Source organism: Rattus norvegicus, chromosome 4, assembly GCF_036323735.1.
Source record: "Rattus norvegicus strain BN/NHsdMcwi chromosome 4, GRCr8, whole genome shotgun sequence".
NCBI classification, from domain to species: Eukaryota; Metazoa; Chordata; class Mammalia; order Rodentia; family Muridae; genus Rattus; species Rattus norvegicus.
The window spans coordinates 127,862,820-127,877,845 of NC_086022.1; the positions used below are offsets into that span (position 1 = coordinate 127,862,820).

At 41.6% G+C, this 15,026-nt stretch overlaps 1 protein-coding gene across 51 annotated transcripts in view; it reads right to left on the reverse strand.

Moving 5' to 3' along the window:
• Magi1 (membrane associated guanylate kinase, WW and PDZ domain containing 1) overlaps positions 1 to 15,026 on the reverse strand; it is a 605,639-nt gene that overhangs the window by 100,230 nt on the left and 490,383 nt on the right. For all 51 annotated transcript variants that reach the window (NM_001401825.1, XM_006236927.5, XM_039108183.2 and 48 more), the window contains 2 exons: positions 14,738 to 14,944; positions 7,465 to 7,666 (listed from right to left, as the gene is read on the reverse strand). In NM_001401825.1, the coding sequence (NP_001388754.1) occupies positions 7,465 to 7,666; positions 14,738 to 14,944 (409 nt within the window). The remainder of the gene's footprint in view (positions 1 to 7,464; positions 7,667 to 14,737; positions 14,945 to 15,026) is intronic.

Below are 15,026 nucleotides of genomic sequence, written 5' to 3' on the forward strand. Positions count from 1 at the left end.
AAACTGGGACAGCTAAGATAATATGATTATTCAGACATTTGAAAATTCCTGTTTGCACTTATTAAGATTGGGTCTATGTGTATATTTGTCTTCCTCCGTCCATATTTTGCTTTTTTTTTTTTGGTCAGGATCTCACAATGCAGGTTAGCCTCAAACTCACCCTTGTCCTGAGAGCTGGGGTTTTGGGTATACACTACCATGTTCTTTAGACTGTTGATATGATACACTATGGCAATAGAATTTTCTTTTTCATTATTTTGATTGAAGTGTCCTTGATGTTTTGTTGGCTGTTTCTGTTTTTCAGTACTAGGGTTTGAGCCTGTGCTGTAGGCACACACAGCAAGCCTTCATCTGTATCCTCATTAGAGTAATGTTGCCCTTAAAACATTACATAATGGTTTTCTTCTATTCTCTAAATTATTATGTAGAAATGGTGCTCATTCTTCTATGACAGAATTCTCCTGGGTGAAAACTTGGGGGCCTAGGATTTCTTTTTCAGGAGCTTAAAATTATAAACTCATTTTCCTAATTGTTACAGGCTTCCTTAAAAGGCCCATGCCATACTAGATGAAATACAGTCTGTGTCTCTTGAATCACGGGTCCATTTCATGGGATTTTTTTTCAGATGTCTGTGTGTAGATCTGTGCTCACATTAACCTTGACGAATTAGTCTTGACGAAATTGTCAGAATTGGCAGTGATTCCCATCCTGATCAATAATGGCAGACTTCTGTATTTCATTCTTTGGCTTATAAATATTCATCCATTTTACTAAACCTTTGAAGACCTAAATATTCCAGGCATTTTTTTCTAGGGTTCAACTGGACTGATTATTCTTCATTCTCCCTTCTGATCCGAGTGCGGGCGTGCGTGCGTGCGTGTGTGCGTTTGGGAGGATGCTGTTAAGATTTATTTTATTTTACATGTATAAATGTTTGGATTCACATATACATGTGCACCACAAGAGGACACCAGACCCTCTGAAATTGGAGTTAGAAACTTTGTGGGCTACCATGTGTGCAGGGAATGGAAATCAGATCCATAGCACGAGCAGCCAGGGTTCTTAGCTGCTAAGGCCTCCTTTTGTGGAGATTGACTTACTCTTCTTTCTCTAGGATCTTGAGATAAAAGCTCGAGAGTACAGACAGAAGCCGTCTCTTTTTCTAAGTGTGGTTAATACTACACATACCTCTGTCATTCTCTGGCCTTTGATCTACTCTGAGATGTGATATTTTCATTTATTTTGATTTTTTTTCCCTCAAGCTGAACACTAAGGAGATTAATGCAAGATAACAAGTTTGAGGTCAGGATGGCTACAAAGAAAGCCTTAATCACAAAAATGTACAAAACCAAACAATTTCTCTTGAGACTATTGTTTTGAATTATTGATTCTTTTGCAAGGTGGCTGATGATTATTCCTGATATTCTCTTTTTTCCTTACTAGATAATTCTATGTTTACTTTCATGACTAATACTTTTATGATATGCTTTTCCTACCTTTTTATGTTCAGCAGACCTCAACTGTTACGTCTAAAATGTGGATTTGTTGCATTTAATTAACTTCAGTCTGTTAATCGCTAGCCATGTTCTTGCTTCCTGTCCCTTTCCCCAGCTTTTCTTTGGGCCACGAGACTTGAGACCTCCTTTTTCGTTATCATCCTACTTTCGATTGTTTATCTAGCTTTTGAAAAGGTTGCTGTGGGTCTGTCTTAGTCAGGGTCCCTACTGCTGTGATGAAACACCATGACCAAAGCAACCTGAGGACAGGGTTTACACTGCTCACAGCTCCATGTAGACTTCACCATCAACCTGAGGGTGGGAACTCAAGCAGGGCAGGAACCTGGAAGCAGCAGCTAATGCAGAGGTATGGAGGGGTGCAGCTTACTGGGTTGCTTCCATGGGTTACTCAGCTTGCTTTCTTACAGACCCAGGATCACCAGGCTGGCATGAGGATCACCCACAGAAGGTTGGGCTTTCCCCCCATAAATCACGAATTATAAAAATGGCCTTCAGGCTTGCCTGTCTATAGCCTAATCTTATGGAGGCATTTTCTCAACTGAGGCCCTCTCCTCTCTGATGACTGTAGCTTGTGTCAGGCTGACACATAACTAGTCAAGGTAAGATGCTTCAGTTAAACTTGAGGGTATCATCTCTTATCACATCTAGGTAGTACATCATAGATATTTATGTATCTCAGTACATTTATATCTTCCTTCATAAGTGTGTGTTACACAAACTACAGGTGTTACCCTCTACACTCACCTACACTCACACTCTTCTTTTCCTATTATTTATAACAAGCTTACTGCTCTTCTCTAAATTTGTGTGGAAGGATGTTGAACATTTCTATTCCAATCCTCCGAGTTAATTTAGAAAACTCAAGAGGTAAAGATCAGTTTATCTTATTTTTCTATACTCTGAATTTTTGTCCTGGCCCTCCACTGTTCTAGAATTTTCTTCTTCAGCTGTTCTTTTAGGGTAGGCTTGCTGCTGATACCTTTTCCAGCTTTGGTTAATGTAAGAGCACCTTAAAGGTCCTTTCAGTCTATGTAGACACAGAGTTATTTCTCCTGTCTCAGGGCCTGAACGGCTGGCTTTGCCCTGTTTTCTAATCTGCTGGTTCTAGACCTTCTTAATGCTGTGACCCTTTAATACAGTTCTTTATGTTGTGATGACACACAAACAGAAAATTATTCTGTTGTTACTTTATAACTCTAATTGTTCTACTCTTATAAATCACAGTGTAAACATCTGACATATAGACCCTTAAGGGGTTGCGACCCACAGGTTGAGAACCATTGCCCTGGCGTCTTCCCTGGAGAAGTAAATCAGTTGCTATATTTGTATAAATAAGGTATCATTTTTCTTATTCAAAAGTTTTATGTTTGTTTATGATGGCTCGAATGAGAAATGTCACCATAGACTCATGTATTTGAATACTTGGTGCCCAGTTGGTGGCTCTGTTTGGGAGGTTACAGAAGTTTTAGGATGTGGGGCCTTGTTGCAGGAAGTCCTAGGGAGCCTGGGGAACTTTGAGAGTTTAGTGCCTAGCATCATTTCTAGTTAACTTTCTATGTTTCTTATGTGAAAAACTATAAGATCAGCTAGCTCCCTCTCTGGCCACCTAGCTGCTGTGCCTTCCTGGTCATTGTGGGGTCTCCCTCTGAAACTGTAACCAGAAATACAGTCTTCCATAAGCTGCTTTTAACCCTGGTACTTTATTACAGCAACAGAAAGGTAATGACTTGATGTGCATTTTTTTTTAAGTTTATGCGATTTGAGCTCATCAAATTTCTTCAATCTGTGGTTTCTCCTTGCTAATTTGGGAGGTTTGGGTACATCAGTTCTTTAGTTTTTCCCTAGCCCACTCACTCACTGTTTTTTCCTAAGAGTTTGATCAGCAAGGGTGGATATTCTGTAGTTGACCTCAACGCCCCATTACTTCTCTGCAAAGTGTTTGTGCTGTTCAGCTCAGGTAATCTCTGTTTCCCATCTCCACACCCAGCCTCTGGCTTTTGGTTCCCATCTGCTGCTGACAGTGATGCCAGACCCAGCTACTGGGCTTTTTTTTTTTTTTTTTTTTTTTTTTAAGTTCCAGGTTTTCCTCTTTATATTTTCTACTGTTTGCCTGAGAGTTTCCATTTCTTTTCTCTGTTTCAAGTATGCTTATGATTGACTAGTGAAGTATTTTGTAATGGCAATAAGTGCATATATATACTACTCATTCATTTGGTCATGCAAAAAGATCTCTAAATGTTGCTCAGGCTGGTCCTAGATTCCCCAACCTCCTGCCTCAGCCTTCCCAGTGCTGGGACTCCAGGTCTACGCAACCATGCCTACCTATGATGTATGCTTGTAAAATCTTGGACAATGCTAACATCTCTGCCACCCTGGTGTTGGTATTTGTTGACTGTTTTCTTTCACTCGGCTTGAGATCTTTCTGGCTGTTGCTATAAGGCATTTGTCTAGTTTGCTTACTAACCAGCTAATCATTATCTATTTGTGGTATTGGGGATTAAACCTAGGTCCTAACACATGCTAGGCAAATGCTCTAACACTGAGCTATAACCTGAAGCCCTTATTATTTTGCAAGAAGGTATTAGATATGTTGCTAAGGAAACCTCTGGAATCCTGTTATCCCAGCCAAATGAATGGGTGGATTCCAGGCTGATGAGATCCCAGGCCTAGCTAAGAAGTGATTGTTTTATAAACTTAGATACTCAGTCATTATAAGACTATGGGTTTCACTTAAAAGATTAACTGGATTACCTTGTAACTGCTTCAGAGAGGAACAGTTAGTGGGTTGTAAGTAGGCCTTATGTCATTTTCAATGACACTAGATGGGCAAGGACATCCTTGTTATCTTGCCCCACCCCAACATTTGGGGAGGTTCATTGCAGCTACTTACCAGGCCTTGCCGGATACTAATGAAGCTAGAAGGGATGATGGAATCCCACTATTGCTCCAAAGCAGGAGCACCACCTGTGGGCTCTACCACAGGACAATGATGGAAACCCTGACTCTCCTCTGAGCCTCTCTGGACAACACCCTAGAAGGGAAACAGTAGCTTGTTCCACTTCAGGTAGAGGGGAGGCCCACACTCTCCTCTAAGAAGTACCACAGTATTTATATGGGGGAAGGGCAGGCAGCACTGTTTCTGCCTCGCTATATCAACCTTCCATCTCTAAGGCAGGTCTTTCTGAGCGTACACTGGCAGGCAGGTTTGGCTCCCATCAGACTACTAAGGGGTCATATCTAGGTTCCCTCTTGACCCTGGCTGATGGGACCAAGGGGAGGACCCTGGTGGGCCTGTGTTTCTTTCTGGGATCCAGGAGCTGCTCACCAAAAGCTGTCTGACTTGTATGAAGCAGGCTTTCATTAGGACTACCTGCTTCTCTCTCTGCTCGTGTTTCTGGGTTGCCAGTTTCTTTTGCTCAAAGCCTGAGGTAAATGCATTAAGAAGGAAGCTCCACGTTCCTCTGAGGACACGCTTGCAATGGCCTGCTCCACTGGCTTCTTCCTTTCTGCCCTCTACTCCAGTTGTCTACACAAGGCACAGGTTGCTAAGTCTATGTTTTATCTTTAATGGCCTTCTTTATACTAGTTTACATTTTCCCCCAAACTGCAAAACCAATCTAGTATTTTATATTTGTCTAAATCTACAAAACATGCCTACCTTAGATTTAACATTATCTAACTTAACTTGCTATTCGATGCAAGATACTCTTAAGTTCATTTCAGAATGAAAAGACTGTTGAGAGTTTAGGGTGTGTGTGTGTGTGTGTGTGTGTGTGTGTGTGTGTGTGTGTGTGTAAAATTTAGGCTAGCATATAAATTGCAAGTGTGTATAAATGTTTATACATATAAGTGAACATGTATGTATGTATGTATGTATGTATGTATGTATGTATGTATGTGCTGGACGGACAGACACATACACACACACACACACACACATATGGCAGGAGCTCTACCACTATATTATATCTCTAATCTCAAATGGGGTTTACAATCATTATCTATTGAAATAATAGCTGAAAAGTTGGTATCATACATGTCAGAGCCACAAATTTTGAGAGTAGGGCAGTAAAACTCCTAAAAGCTATAACTTCTAAAGCGGACAGAGTGTGTACTTCAGCCAGCTGTGGCATGGGGCTGGCTTTTCATTCACTGTTAGCATACTGAACTTGTTTTTCTAAAACTTATCAATTCCATCCTTGGCAAAGTTATTGGCCAAACTTTTCTAGGAATGCGTGTTTCACACATTATTTGGTACTGGGAACATCTCTAATATGTATTCTTTTGGTTTGTACAATTCTAGTTAATGGACATAATTTCAAAGGCAATTTGCTACAAAATCAAACTATGAACATTTGAACTTCAATGTGATACCCAGTGTTCTTTGAGCAATGTTGAAATTCATCCACGTGATGAATGTGGTAAGAATGGAAGCAGTGACACTAAGTGTTACTGATCCAGGCACTTCATACACCACTCTCCCCACCCCTCAGGGCACGTGGGCTCCATGCATCATAACCTTTTACAAACATGGAAGAAGACTGAAGAGGATGCAAGGTCCCAGGCCACACAGCCGAGAACTGGAGAACACACGTGCTGACCACTGTGCTGTCCATGTTGCTGTGTTCATAAGTAACCACCATGAACAAGACACAGGCGAGAGCCATGCGTGTCTCTGCCCTCTGGCTGGAGAATACCAGCGCTCCCCTCAGGCCTCACAAACTTCTTTCCAGGTGGGTTTCCAAAGCGACTGTTCTGAGCCTCTAGCTTTCTTCCTCGAGCCTATGTGCTTAGGAAAATTTACTTTTAATTTTTAATGCCTCTTTCTAATAACAAAATATATGATACCTATGAAATTTTAAAACCCACAGAAAAGTATGCTATGCTTAGAACACAAACCCCTCACTAGACGCATGCGTGCATTTTAGAAAGTTGAGTGCTTTAAATATTCCTTGGCAATGCTTCCCTTCTGCTGATTCAATTGAGAGTAGGCCATTTACGTGAGAATAATACATTTATCTATGTTTTGTTTATGTACTGGGAATACAATTAGAACATTATACCACTGCTCTAACACAATAATTGACCATCCACCCATCTGTGATCCATAAAAAGTAGTGCATGTTGTGGAAAGCAGCTTCAAAACGCTGCACTTCAACATGCAGCTACTATTAGGAGTCAGAAGATTCTCTGGATTTTCAATAACAGTTTCCATTATAGGAATTCTGTTAGTTTTGTTTTTCTCTATTCCTGCAAAATGTTACCTGTTAAACTTTAATTACACACATTTTAAGCCTTTCACATCCACATATTCTCAAATCCCTACTTGCCTATCTTGTACCATGTAATAAAATTAGCATATGTCAGTCCACACACCAAAACGTACGGTGTAAAGCGATGAATTTTTTTTTTTTCAGGAAACATGACAGAAAATCTCTGAAGTTAAGTAAGGCAATGATTTCTTGCTAGCACAGTGGCACACAACACGAAGGGAAAAAGGCAGTCTGCATCAGTCAAATTAAAAGCTCCTGGACTTTGAAAAGCAATGAAGAGTCACATTTGAGAAAAACCACAATTAAAATAAATTGTGTCCAGAATATATAAAGCCTGAAAACTAAGGAGCAAGAAAACTGAAGATTTTAGGAAAAACATGCCAAGAATTTATCATTTTAATGCCTAAATAGAATAGTTATTTATTATAATTATATAACAAGATACAGTTGTCTCACCCCTTCAAGAAATTATAGATCTTATGCTTCCTAAAACCGTTGACACTAAATGATTAAGAATGATATGGATGAAAATTGTTTTTCTGAGGAGCCAGTTTAGTCTTAGAGAATAACGCTGGGGTAGGATCAGTTCCCTCAGGTTTAACTGATATCCAGAGAAGGAGCAGGAAGGGAGAGTGAGAAGGGTATTTTCAGGTAGAGAAAATGGTATACTTTACTCTATAAAATAGACTTCTCCATTTTCAGTATAGGCCATCTCCCAGTTTTCAGGTAGAGGACCTAAATTATCCTCTGCAGAAAGAGGTAGGTACTGAGGGAACTTCTGAGAAGGGTCCGTGATGGGAGCAGCAAGGGCGCTACTATTCACAGGCGGGAGCGTCGCTTCTTGGAGAGTGGGCTCGTCCTGGTCTCCAGAGTCGGCTGCTCGGTGGGCACAGGGAGAGAAAAAGACAAGTACAGAACTGTTCAACAACACACCACAAGCCTGGGAAATGCACAACGAACACATCTATGTTTTTCCCCCACACTCATTAGTCATCCTAGATTCTATTAACAAATATTGATTATGCAAATAATGGCTTCCATTACATCATCTCCACATCTCCAATGTGTTTGGATCATATCAACTCATTACCCTATTTGATACCCTCTCTCATTTTCTCTTCACATGTACCCTCCTTCTATTTCACTCTTGTATCTTCTAGTGACCCGGGAGTTTCTACTCAACCACCCTGCTTATATGCGTGTATTGTCAATGGCTCCGCCACTGAAGAAAGTGTGTGTCTTCTCCAATCAACCAGTAATTATGTATAAAGCATCACAGGGGTGTGGGGCCCTGTGAGCCACTTTCTCTTTCATAGCAGCCCACAGCCAAGCCCAATCATACAGAGACGTTGAGCATGCAATCACGGCTACTGTGAAGAGTGCACCAGTGACGCCATGCCTAGTTGTTAGGGCGCCACACTATTCTCCGCCTTTTTCAGCCTTTACATTCTTTCATGCCTTCCTCTGCAATGTTTTCTGGGCCTCGGTGGGGGTGTTACAGACGTTTTACCTATAGATAGGCATTTAAATTATGGAATTCCTGTGCTGTGTATCCCTGATGAACACAGTTGCAAAAATTCTCAATAAAACACTTGCAAACCAAATTCCAGAACCAGCCAAAAACAGCTTTCATCCTGCTCAAGTTGGCTTTATTCCAGAGATGGGTGAGAGATGATTCAGTCAGTAGGTGTAATGTGTCACCATTAATAGACTCAAAGACAGAACTCACTTGATCATTTCAAGAGAAGAAGAAGAGGAAGAAGGAGGAGGAGGAGGAGGAAGAAGAAGAGGAGGAGGAAGAGGAAGAAGAGGAGGAGGAAGAGGAGGAAGAAGAGGAGGAGGAAGAGGAAGAAGAGGAGGAGGAAGAGGAAGAAGATGAGGAAGAGGAAGAGGAAGAAGAGGAGGAAGAAGAGGAGGAAGAAGAGGAGGAAGAGGAAGAGGAGGAGGAAGAAGAGGAGGAGGAAGAGGAGGAGGAGGAAGAGGAGGAGGAGGAAGAGGAAGAGGAAGAGGAGGAGGAAGAGGAAGAAGAGGAGGAAGAGGAGGAAGAAGAGGAGGAGGAAGAGGAAGAAGAGGAGGAAGAGGAAGAGGAAGAAGAGGAGGAGGAAGAAGAGGAGGAGGAAGAGGAGGAGGAAGAGGAGGAGGAGGAAGAGGAGGAGGAGGAAGAGGAGGAGGGGGAGGAGGAAGAGGAGGAGGAGGAAGAGGAGGAGGAGGAAGAGGAGGAGGAAGAAGAGGAGGAGGAAGAGGAAGAGGAGGAAGAGGAAGAGGAGGAGGAGGAGGAGGAAGAGAATCATCCCCAAATCCAGAATCTACATTCTTTTTTTAAAAAGACTCATCTTTTCCTAATTGCTGGCTATCAACTATGTCTTGTTCCACTTGGGTAAACAAGAGGGATCAAAGTGATTAGCATGGCTGGGGATACAGCTGAGTAGCAGTGCATATGCTTAGTATATGCAGGGCTTGGTTTCGATAACTAGTACAAAAGGATCCACCCAAACAAAACCAAATAGCAAAACTTAAAACACTTTGAAGACATCAAAGAGGAATCCAATGTATCAACTTGAACCCTAAAGGTTCTATTCCAACATGTCCTCAAACTGATCTGAACTCTCATTCCACGAAATATATTTGGTTTCCTGATTTGGGGGTCGGGGGGTGGGGAGTGGGCAGGGGAGATCTGAACCGAACATACAGATGCAGCAGCATTTTTGTGTAAGCTATTAAAAGACTTTTGATAGCTACCAGGAGAGATCAAATACTGACAAATTAAGCTGGAAAGAATATAAAAGTTTAGAATGTGAAGACTCACTGGCATACAGTGAGTCAGATCTGAGACTCCTTTGGGAAACTAAAGAGACTGTTCTTGTGAAAACCAAGACAGTTACCCCAGGATGGTTGTCATGTGGGTGGATCTTTAAGGAAGGCTCTAAGTGAACGTGTCTCCCTTGCCTCTGTATTAGCCAGAAACATCAAGGAGGATGCCATCCAAACACCCATAAACAGCACTGTTGACATTCTGCTGACTTTTTATAGAGGCTGAGGAGATTAGGTGTCAAACTCCATGGGGTTCGACATATAATAATCAGGACAAAGTTGTTTTCTGTCTCCCACGTCATTCCCCTGTAGACATTTCTGACCCTAGGAGATATAGTCTGAGAATAGGAGAAAGAACACAGATTCCCAAGCTGTCTGATGAACAGCTGGTGAAGTCAACACACGAGAAGGAAGGCTCTCCAAAAGAGAGATGACGAAATGCCAAACCTTCAGAAGATGAGCAGTTCTACCAGAATCTAGCACCACTGACTAAGCCATCTAGAAGACTTCCCTGGCTAACATCTCCCTTCTCTCATTTTGATGCCATCATTCGGGCTCTGTTTGGAGCCATTCTAGGTCTAGGTGGTCCAGATAGAAACAGACAAACCCATTTGTGGTTCCCAGTCACACTCCTAGATTTAGGAAGATTCTGTCAATTTTGCCTTTTCCATCGCTTCAGGCAGAGGTAAATGCTGCAGGGCTAAGCATGAAGGTCAGGTGTCTTCAATCACATTTCTACTGCTAATATAAAACACCAAGACCAAAGGCAACTTGGGGAGAAGGTTTATGTGTGCTTTCTATTGTAATCCATCAGGGAGAGAAGTCAGACCAGGAACTCAAGACAGAAACTGGGAGACAGGAACTGAAGCAGAGGCCACAGAGGAATGCTGCTTACTGGCCTATTCAGCCTGTTTTTTGTTTTTTAATACAACCCAGATCACCTGCCCAGGAATGGCACTGCCCCCAGAGAGCTGGCCCTCACACATCAATCATTAACCAAGAGAATGCACCACAGACTTGCCTACAAGCAAATTGTACTGGAGACAGTTTCTTAACTTAAGAGGCCCTTTTCTTCAGTGACTAGCTTGTGTCAAGCTGACATAAAACTAAGCAACACATCAGGTACACAAATTCTGGTGAAGCAACTGGCAGATTGTTCATGCTGAGGTAATCAGGTAGACAGGGCATTTACACTTCATAAGCCAGGGGCCATTCTAACGAGTCTTAGTAAGAGCTACACAGAGAAAAGCAGAGAGACAAGGTGGCGAACACTGTCTAAGACTCATGTCTGAAACCAAGACTGTCCCCAGGCTATTCGACTGCTTAATTCCTCAGAATCACTTTCCTTCTGAAACCAATACAAATTAAGTCTTACAGCTTACATCTAAAAGTACAGATTAATAGAAATCTAGAAGAGAAAAGAAATCAAACAAAAACAGAAGTCATCTTGAAATTAATAGATATCAATATGAATTGAGTAATTTGAAAGAATGAATAGATTCATCCTTGACTCTATCTACAGAAGTCAACACACACACATTTCTGATGTTCCTCTCGAGGCTGAACTTCTGATGCTGAAATGTCCCCCTACGTCCCCCAGACCCACTGCTGAATTCTAACATGGCTCCTTGCTACCAACAACAGGATTGAGGTATATATTTAAAGGAACTTTTTTTTTTTTAAAAAGTACCAAATTGAAAAAGACTCAGATTATATAAGAGCCATGTTTTCAGACAGTTCTCCAAAGAATGTATGGGCATAAAAAAAGGTAGCATGTGAGTTATTTAGAGTCTTAATTTTACGTGGGAGTTCACTCCCACCAGGGATTTGAACACAGCTCTTCAGTCTTGAGCAGCCAAGGCTTAATCACTGATCTGTCTCTCCAGTCCCAAAATTGTTTTCTTAAAGTTTTTGGTTGTCTAAATAATAGTGCACTTTGGCCAACAGTATAAATCTATCATTACTAAGTATATAGGAGAAGTATTTGACCTGAGTGGCTCCTCTTAGCTCTGGGATTCAGGAACCATTTGTGGAAGACTGTCCCACTACTGGCGTTTGACCATCAGTCCTCTGCTCATCGCATCAGAAAGAAGGCACAGGCTATGCCCTCAGGATGCAAGTGGCCATATTCTATCTGGAGTCCCCCTATAGACACTGAATGTTACACAGGCATCATTATGGGGTACAATTTCTTCACATGATCCAAGCAAAGGACAGCAGCAATGGCAGATTATTTTTTAATGTCCTGCTGGGTAAGCACCCAGAGTGAGTGCTTCTACGTTTGGATATGACTGTCCTACTAACTTTAGCAAAGCCAATCTGAAGCAGAGCTAAAACCTTATTACACCACTGTTCAAGGAGCTGTTAGCTCAGAGCTGGTGGCTGCAAGTTAAAGAGGTAGCCAGGGCGAAATTATTAGAAGCAACTCCTTTTACACATACATCACAGAGGAGGCAGTGTTAAGTATTTGAAAATTACTTGAGTTAGTACATGACAGAGCATCAGAGTTATAAATTCGTATTTATTTAACGCATTCCTTACATGCTCAAGTTATCCTATCTCACAGACACATCAAGCAACCCTCCCTTCTTTCCCCTATTTTCTTTCTCAACACACCCTGTCATCTCAATCCCCAGATCATTGTTTGGAATCATGCCCAGAACTTGTATGCTGGGCATGTGCTATAGCACTGAGCTATCTGTCCTCTCAGCACAGGTCACTGTTTGTGCTATTTGCCTTCTTCGTGTTAAGGAGGGGCTTATACAGCTCATTTATCATTTGGCTTCTTTTTCTGTGTTATATAAATTGGTGGTAAGACTAATTTTATCAATGATGACCTCAGAACAAATGCTGCCCTTAGATCCTAGGATTTCAATTGAGAATGATAAAGAAGTCAGATTTTGAGACCTGGCTGTTACCAATAGGAAGTTACAGTGGGTACAACAGGAAACCCACCAATAACTGCAGCTACCACCATGAGTTTGATTTTGCTTTCTGCCAAGAATCCCCACTAACATGTACATAGAGGAGAGGTAAAGGAACAGAATCCCCCAAGCACCCTTACTCCTGGGAACTTACTCCCTATACTCATGGGAACAAATCTGGGGACCACTCCTGGGGCCAACCTAGGGACCTATGCTTGGAGTCTACTCTTGGGGAAAACTCTTTTTGTTTATGGAAGACCACTCTGAGAGTCTACTTGAGGGGACAACTCCTGAGGTCTATTCTTGAGGTTGTTTACTGATGACCACTCTACTTGAAGGGTCTATTCCTGGAGTCAACTCTGCAGATTTTTTCTTGGGAACTATTCTTGGGAACCATTCCTGGGTCTATTCCTAGAGACCACTCCTGGGACCTAACTGGGTCCTGGGGCCAACTCCAGGGAATCTACTCTTAGGGAATACTTCTGTGAACTACTGAAGATCACCTCTGAAGTCTACTTGAGAGACTACTCCTGCCATCTACTCCTGGTGTCCACTCCTCAGGATTACTCCCTGTACTGACAGAGGTGCTTCACTGAATCTTGCCTGCTAGATCAGCTTTGTAGACTTCCTCTTTGCTATGAGTTAGATCATGATTTGCTGTTCTTGTCTACTGAACAACTAAGACACTAAAGTATCACATATCTTTAAAAGAGATGATAACACTAGTGTATAATCTGTTTTTCTTTTGGAGAAGACCACTATCAAGGCATGGAATACTCTCAAGGAATAGGAATATTAAATTAAACCAAACGATTCTAATAAGAGTATACATGAGAATAGCAAATATCTTCTGGATATTACAACTAACGGTCAGCCACTGTCTATTCAACTTTAAATGATTAAAGAAAAATGAAGTTTTCATAGAATCAAATTCCCAGGGAAAGCTACAAGTGGTCTAATACTAGCCATTTGACACACAAATGGGGCTATGCATACTGTTTGTAAACCACCACAAGTCAAGCCATAATACCCAAGAACTCCTCATTTACCCAATACTTCTTGCAAAAAGGTTGAGCCACACTGCTGCGGTAGCATGATTAGCAAAACTTTCATTGCTACCTCTTAGTTTTAGGCAAAAGCTCTGAGAAGCACAACAGAATAGAGACAGTGTTCAACTGTGACAACTTTCCCCCTAAACATCCTACTGGATTTACGTGATGGAGGCAGGAGGTGGGCTGACCAGTCGTTTCACTCACTGTGGCTAACTAGATAATGACAAAGGTCTGGTGATACGAAGGAGAAGATGATCTAGTATACTGAAAATGGATGAACCATCCATAGCTACGATTCTGAGACAGTAAAGGAAAATCACGAGACAAAATAGAAGAAACAAGATGGACATCTAAGTCACATAACACATGAGCAACTTCGTATATGCTACTGGCTGGGTGTTTGGGCCATAGTGTAAATTTGAACAGCATAGTCATTTATATCATTATTTATTAAATGTTGAGCTGTGGTATACAGATCAAACACAGACTGTGAAAAATATGCTACACTAACCAAGAATACATATCCTCGTCTCTGGGTCCTATACTGACCTAAGGCTTTATCCTTAACCATCCCTTTGTAGTTTATACCATATCAGTAGTCCATGTATGTAATACAGCATGCACATGCATTTTTAAATTTTATATATTGAATTTCTCACCATTCCCTCTGTAGGGTATACAATAAACGTTGTACAAGTTAACTGAAGGCCTGGCATGGTTCCATTATAGCTTAACTTAGGTGAAAAGAGGATGCTGGTAGCTTACCAGTATAACCTCAGATGACAGTCACAGGATGAAAAACCCATTTTCAAGTTCCCATTCATACTAAGTAACCATAATCACATCTCATGCTCCTCCCACCCCCCCAAAAATTAAGAAACAAAACAGGAACTATTTTAAATATACTGTAGTATTTTGAGGAGAAAGAAACCAGGTTGAAACTTCAAACAGTTATTCCTAGTACATTCTTAGTGATTGAGTAAAGTTCAAAGACTCTTGTGAACAAGCATGGTACACAGACCAAGGATTGATTCTCCCTTCCCTAGCACCCATGGTTAGAGTCCGTATCTAGACAACTCCCAACAGGTTGGAAACTTTCTGTAAAGACACCGACCACCACTTTGGCAGAACCATTCGGAGGGGATGACCTCTATCCTTACCTGTGAAGCTACTGTTCATTTCAGGAACATCCTCCTCTTCCTCATTCTCCGTGTGGACTATGCCAGCATTTTGCATATCATTGTAGGATTTTGTTCGCTTAGGGGTCGACTGCTTGGAGCCAGACTGAAGGCTGTGCAAGGCATCCGTCGTGATCACTTTCCCACTGACTGGCTGGCTGGGAGGTTTGGGTGTCCCATAATAGTTTCCTAGGTGACGGAGAGACACATTTGCATGTTTCAAAATGAATACTTTTTTTTCCCCAGTCCCAAGAATTCACATCTGAATCTC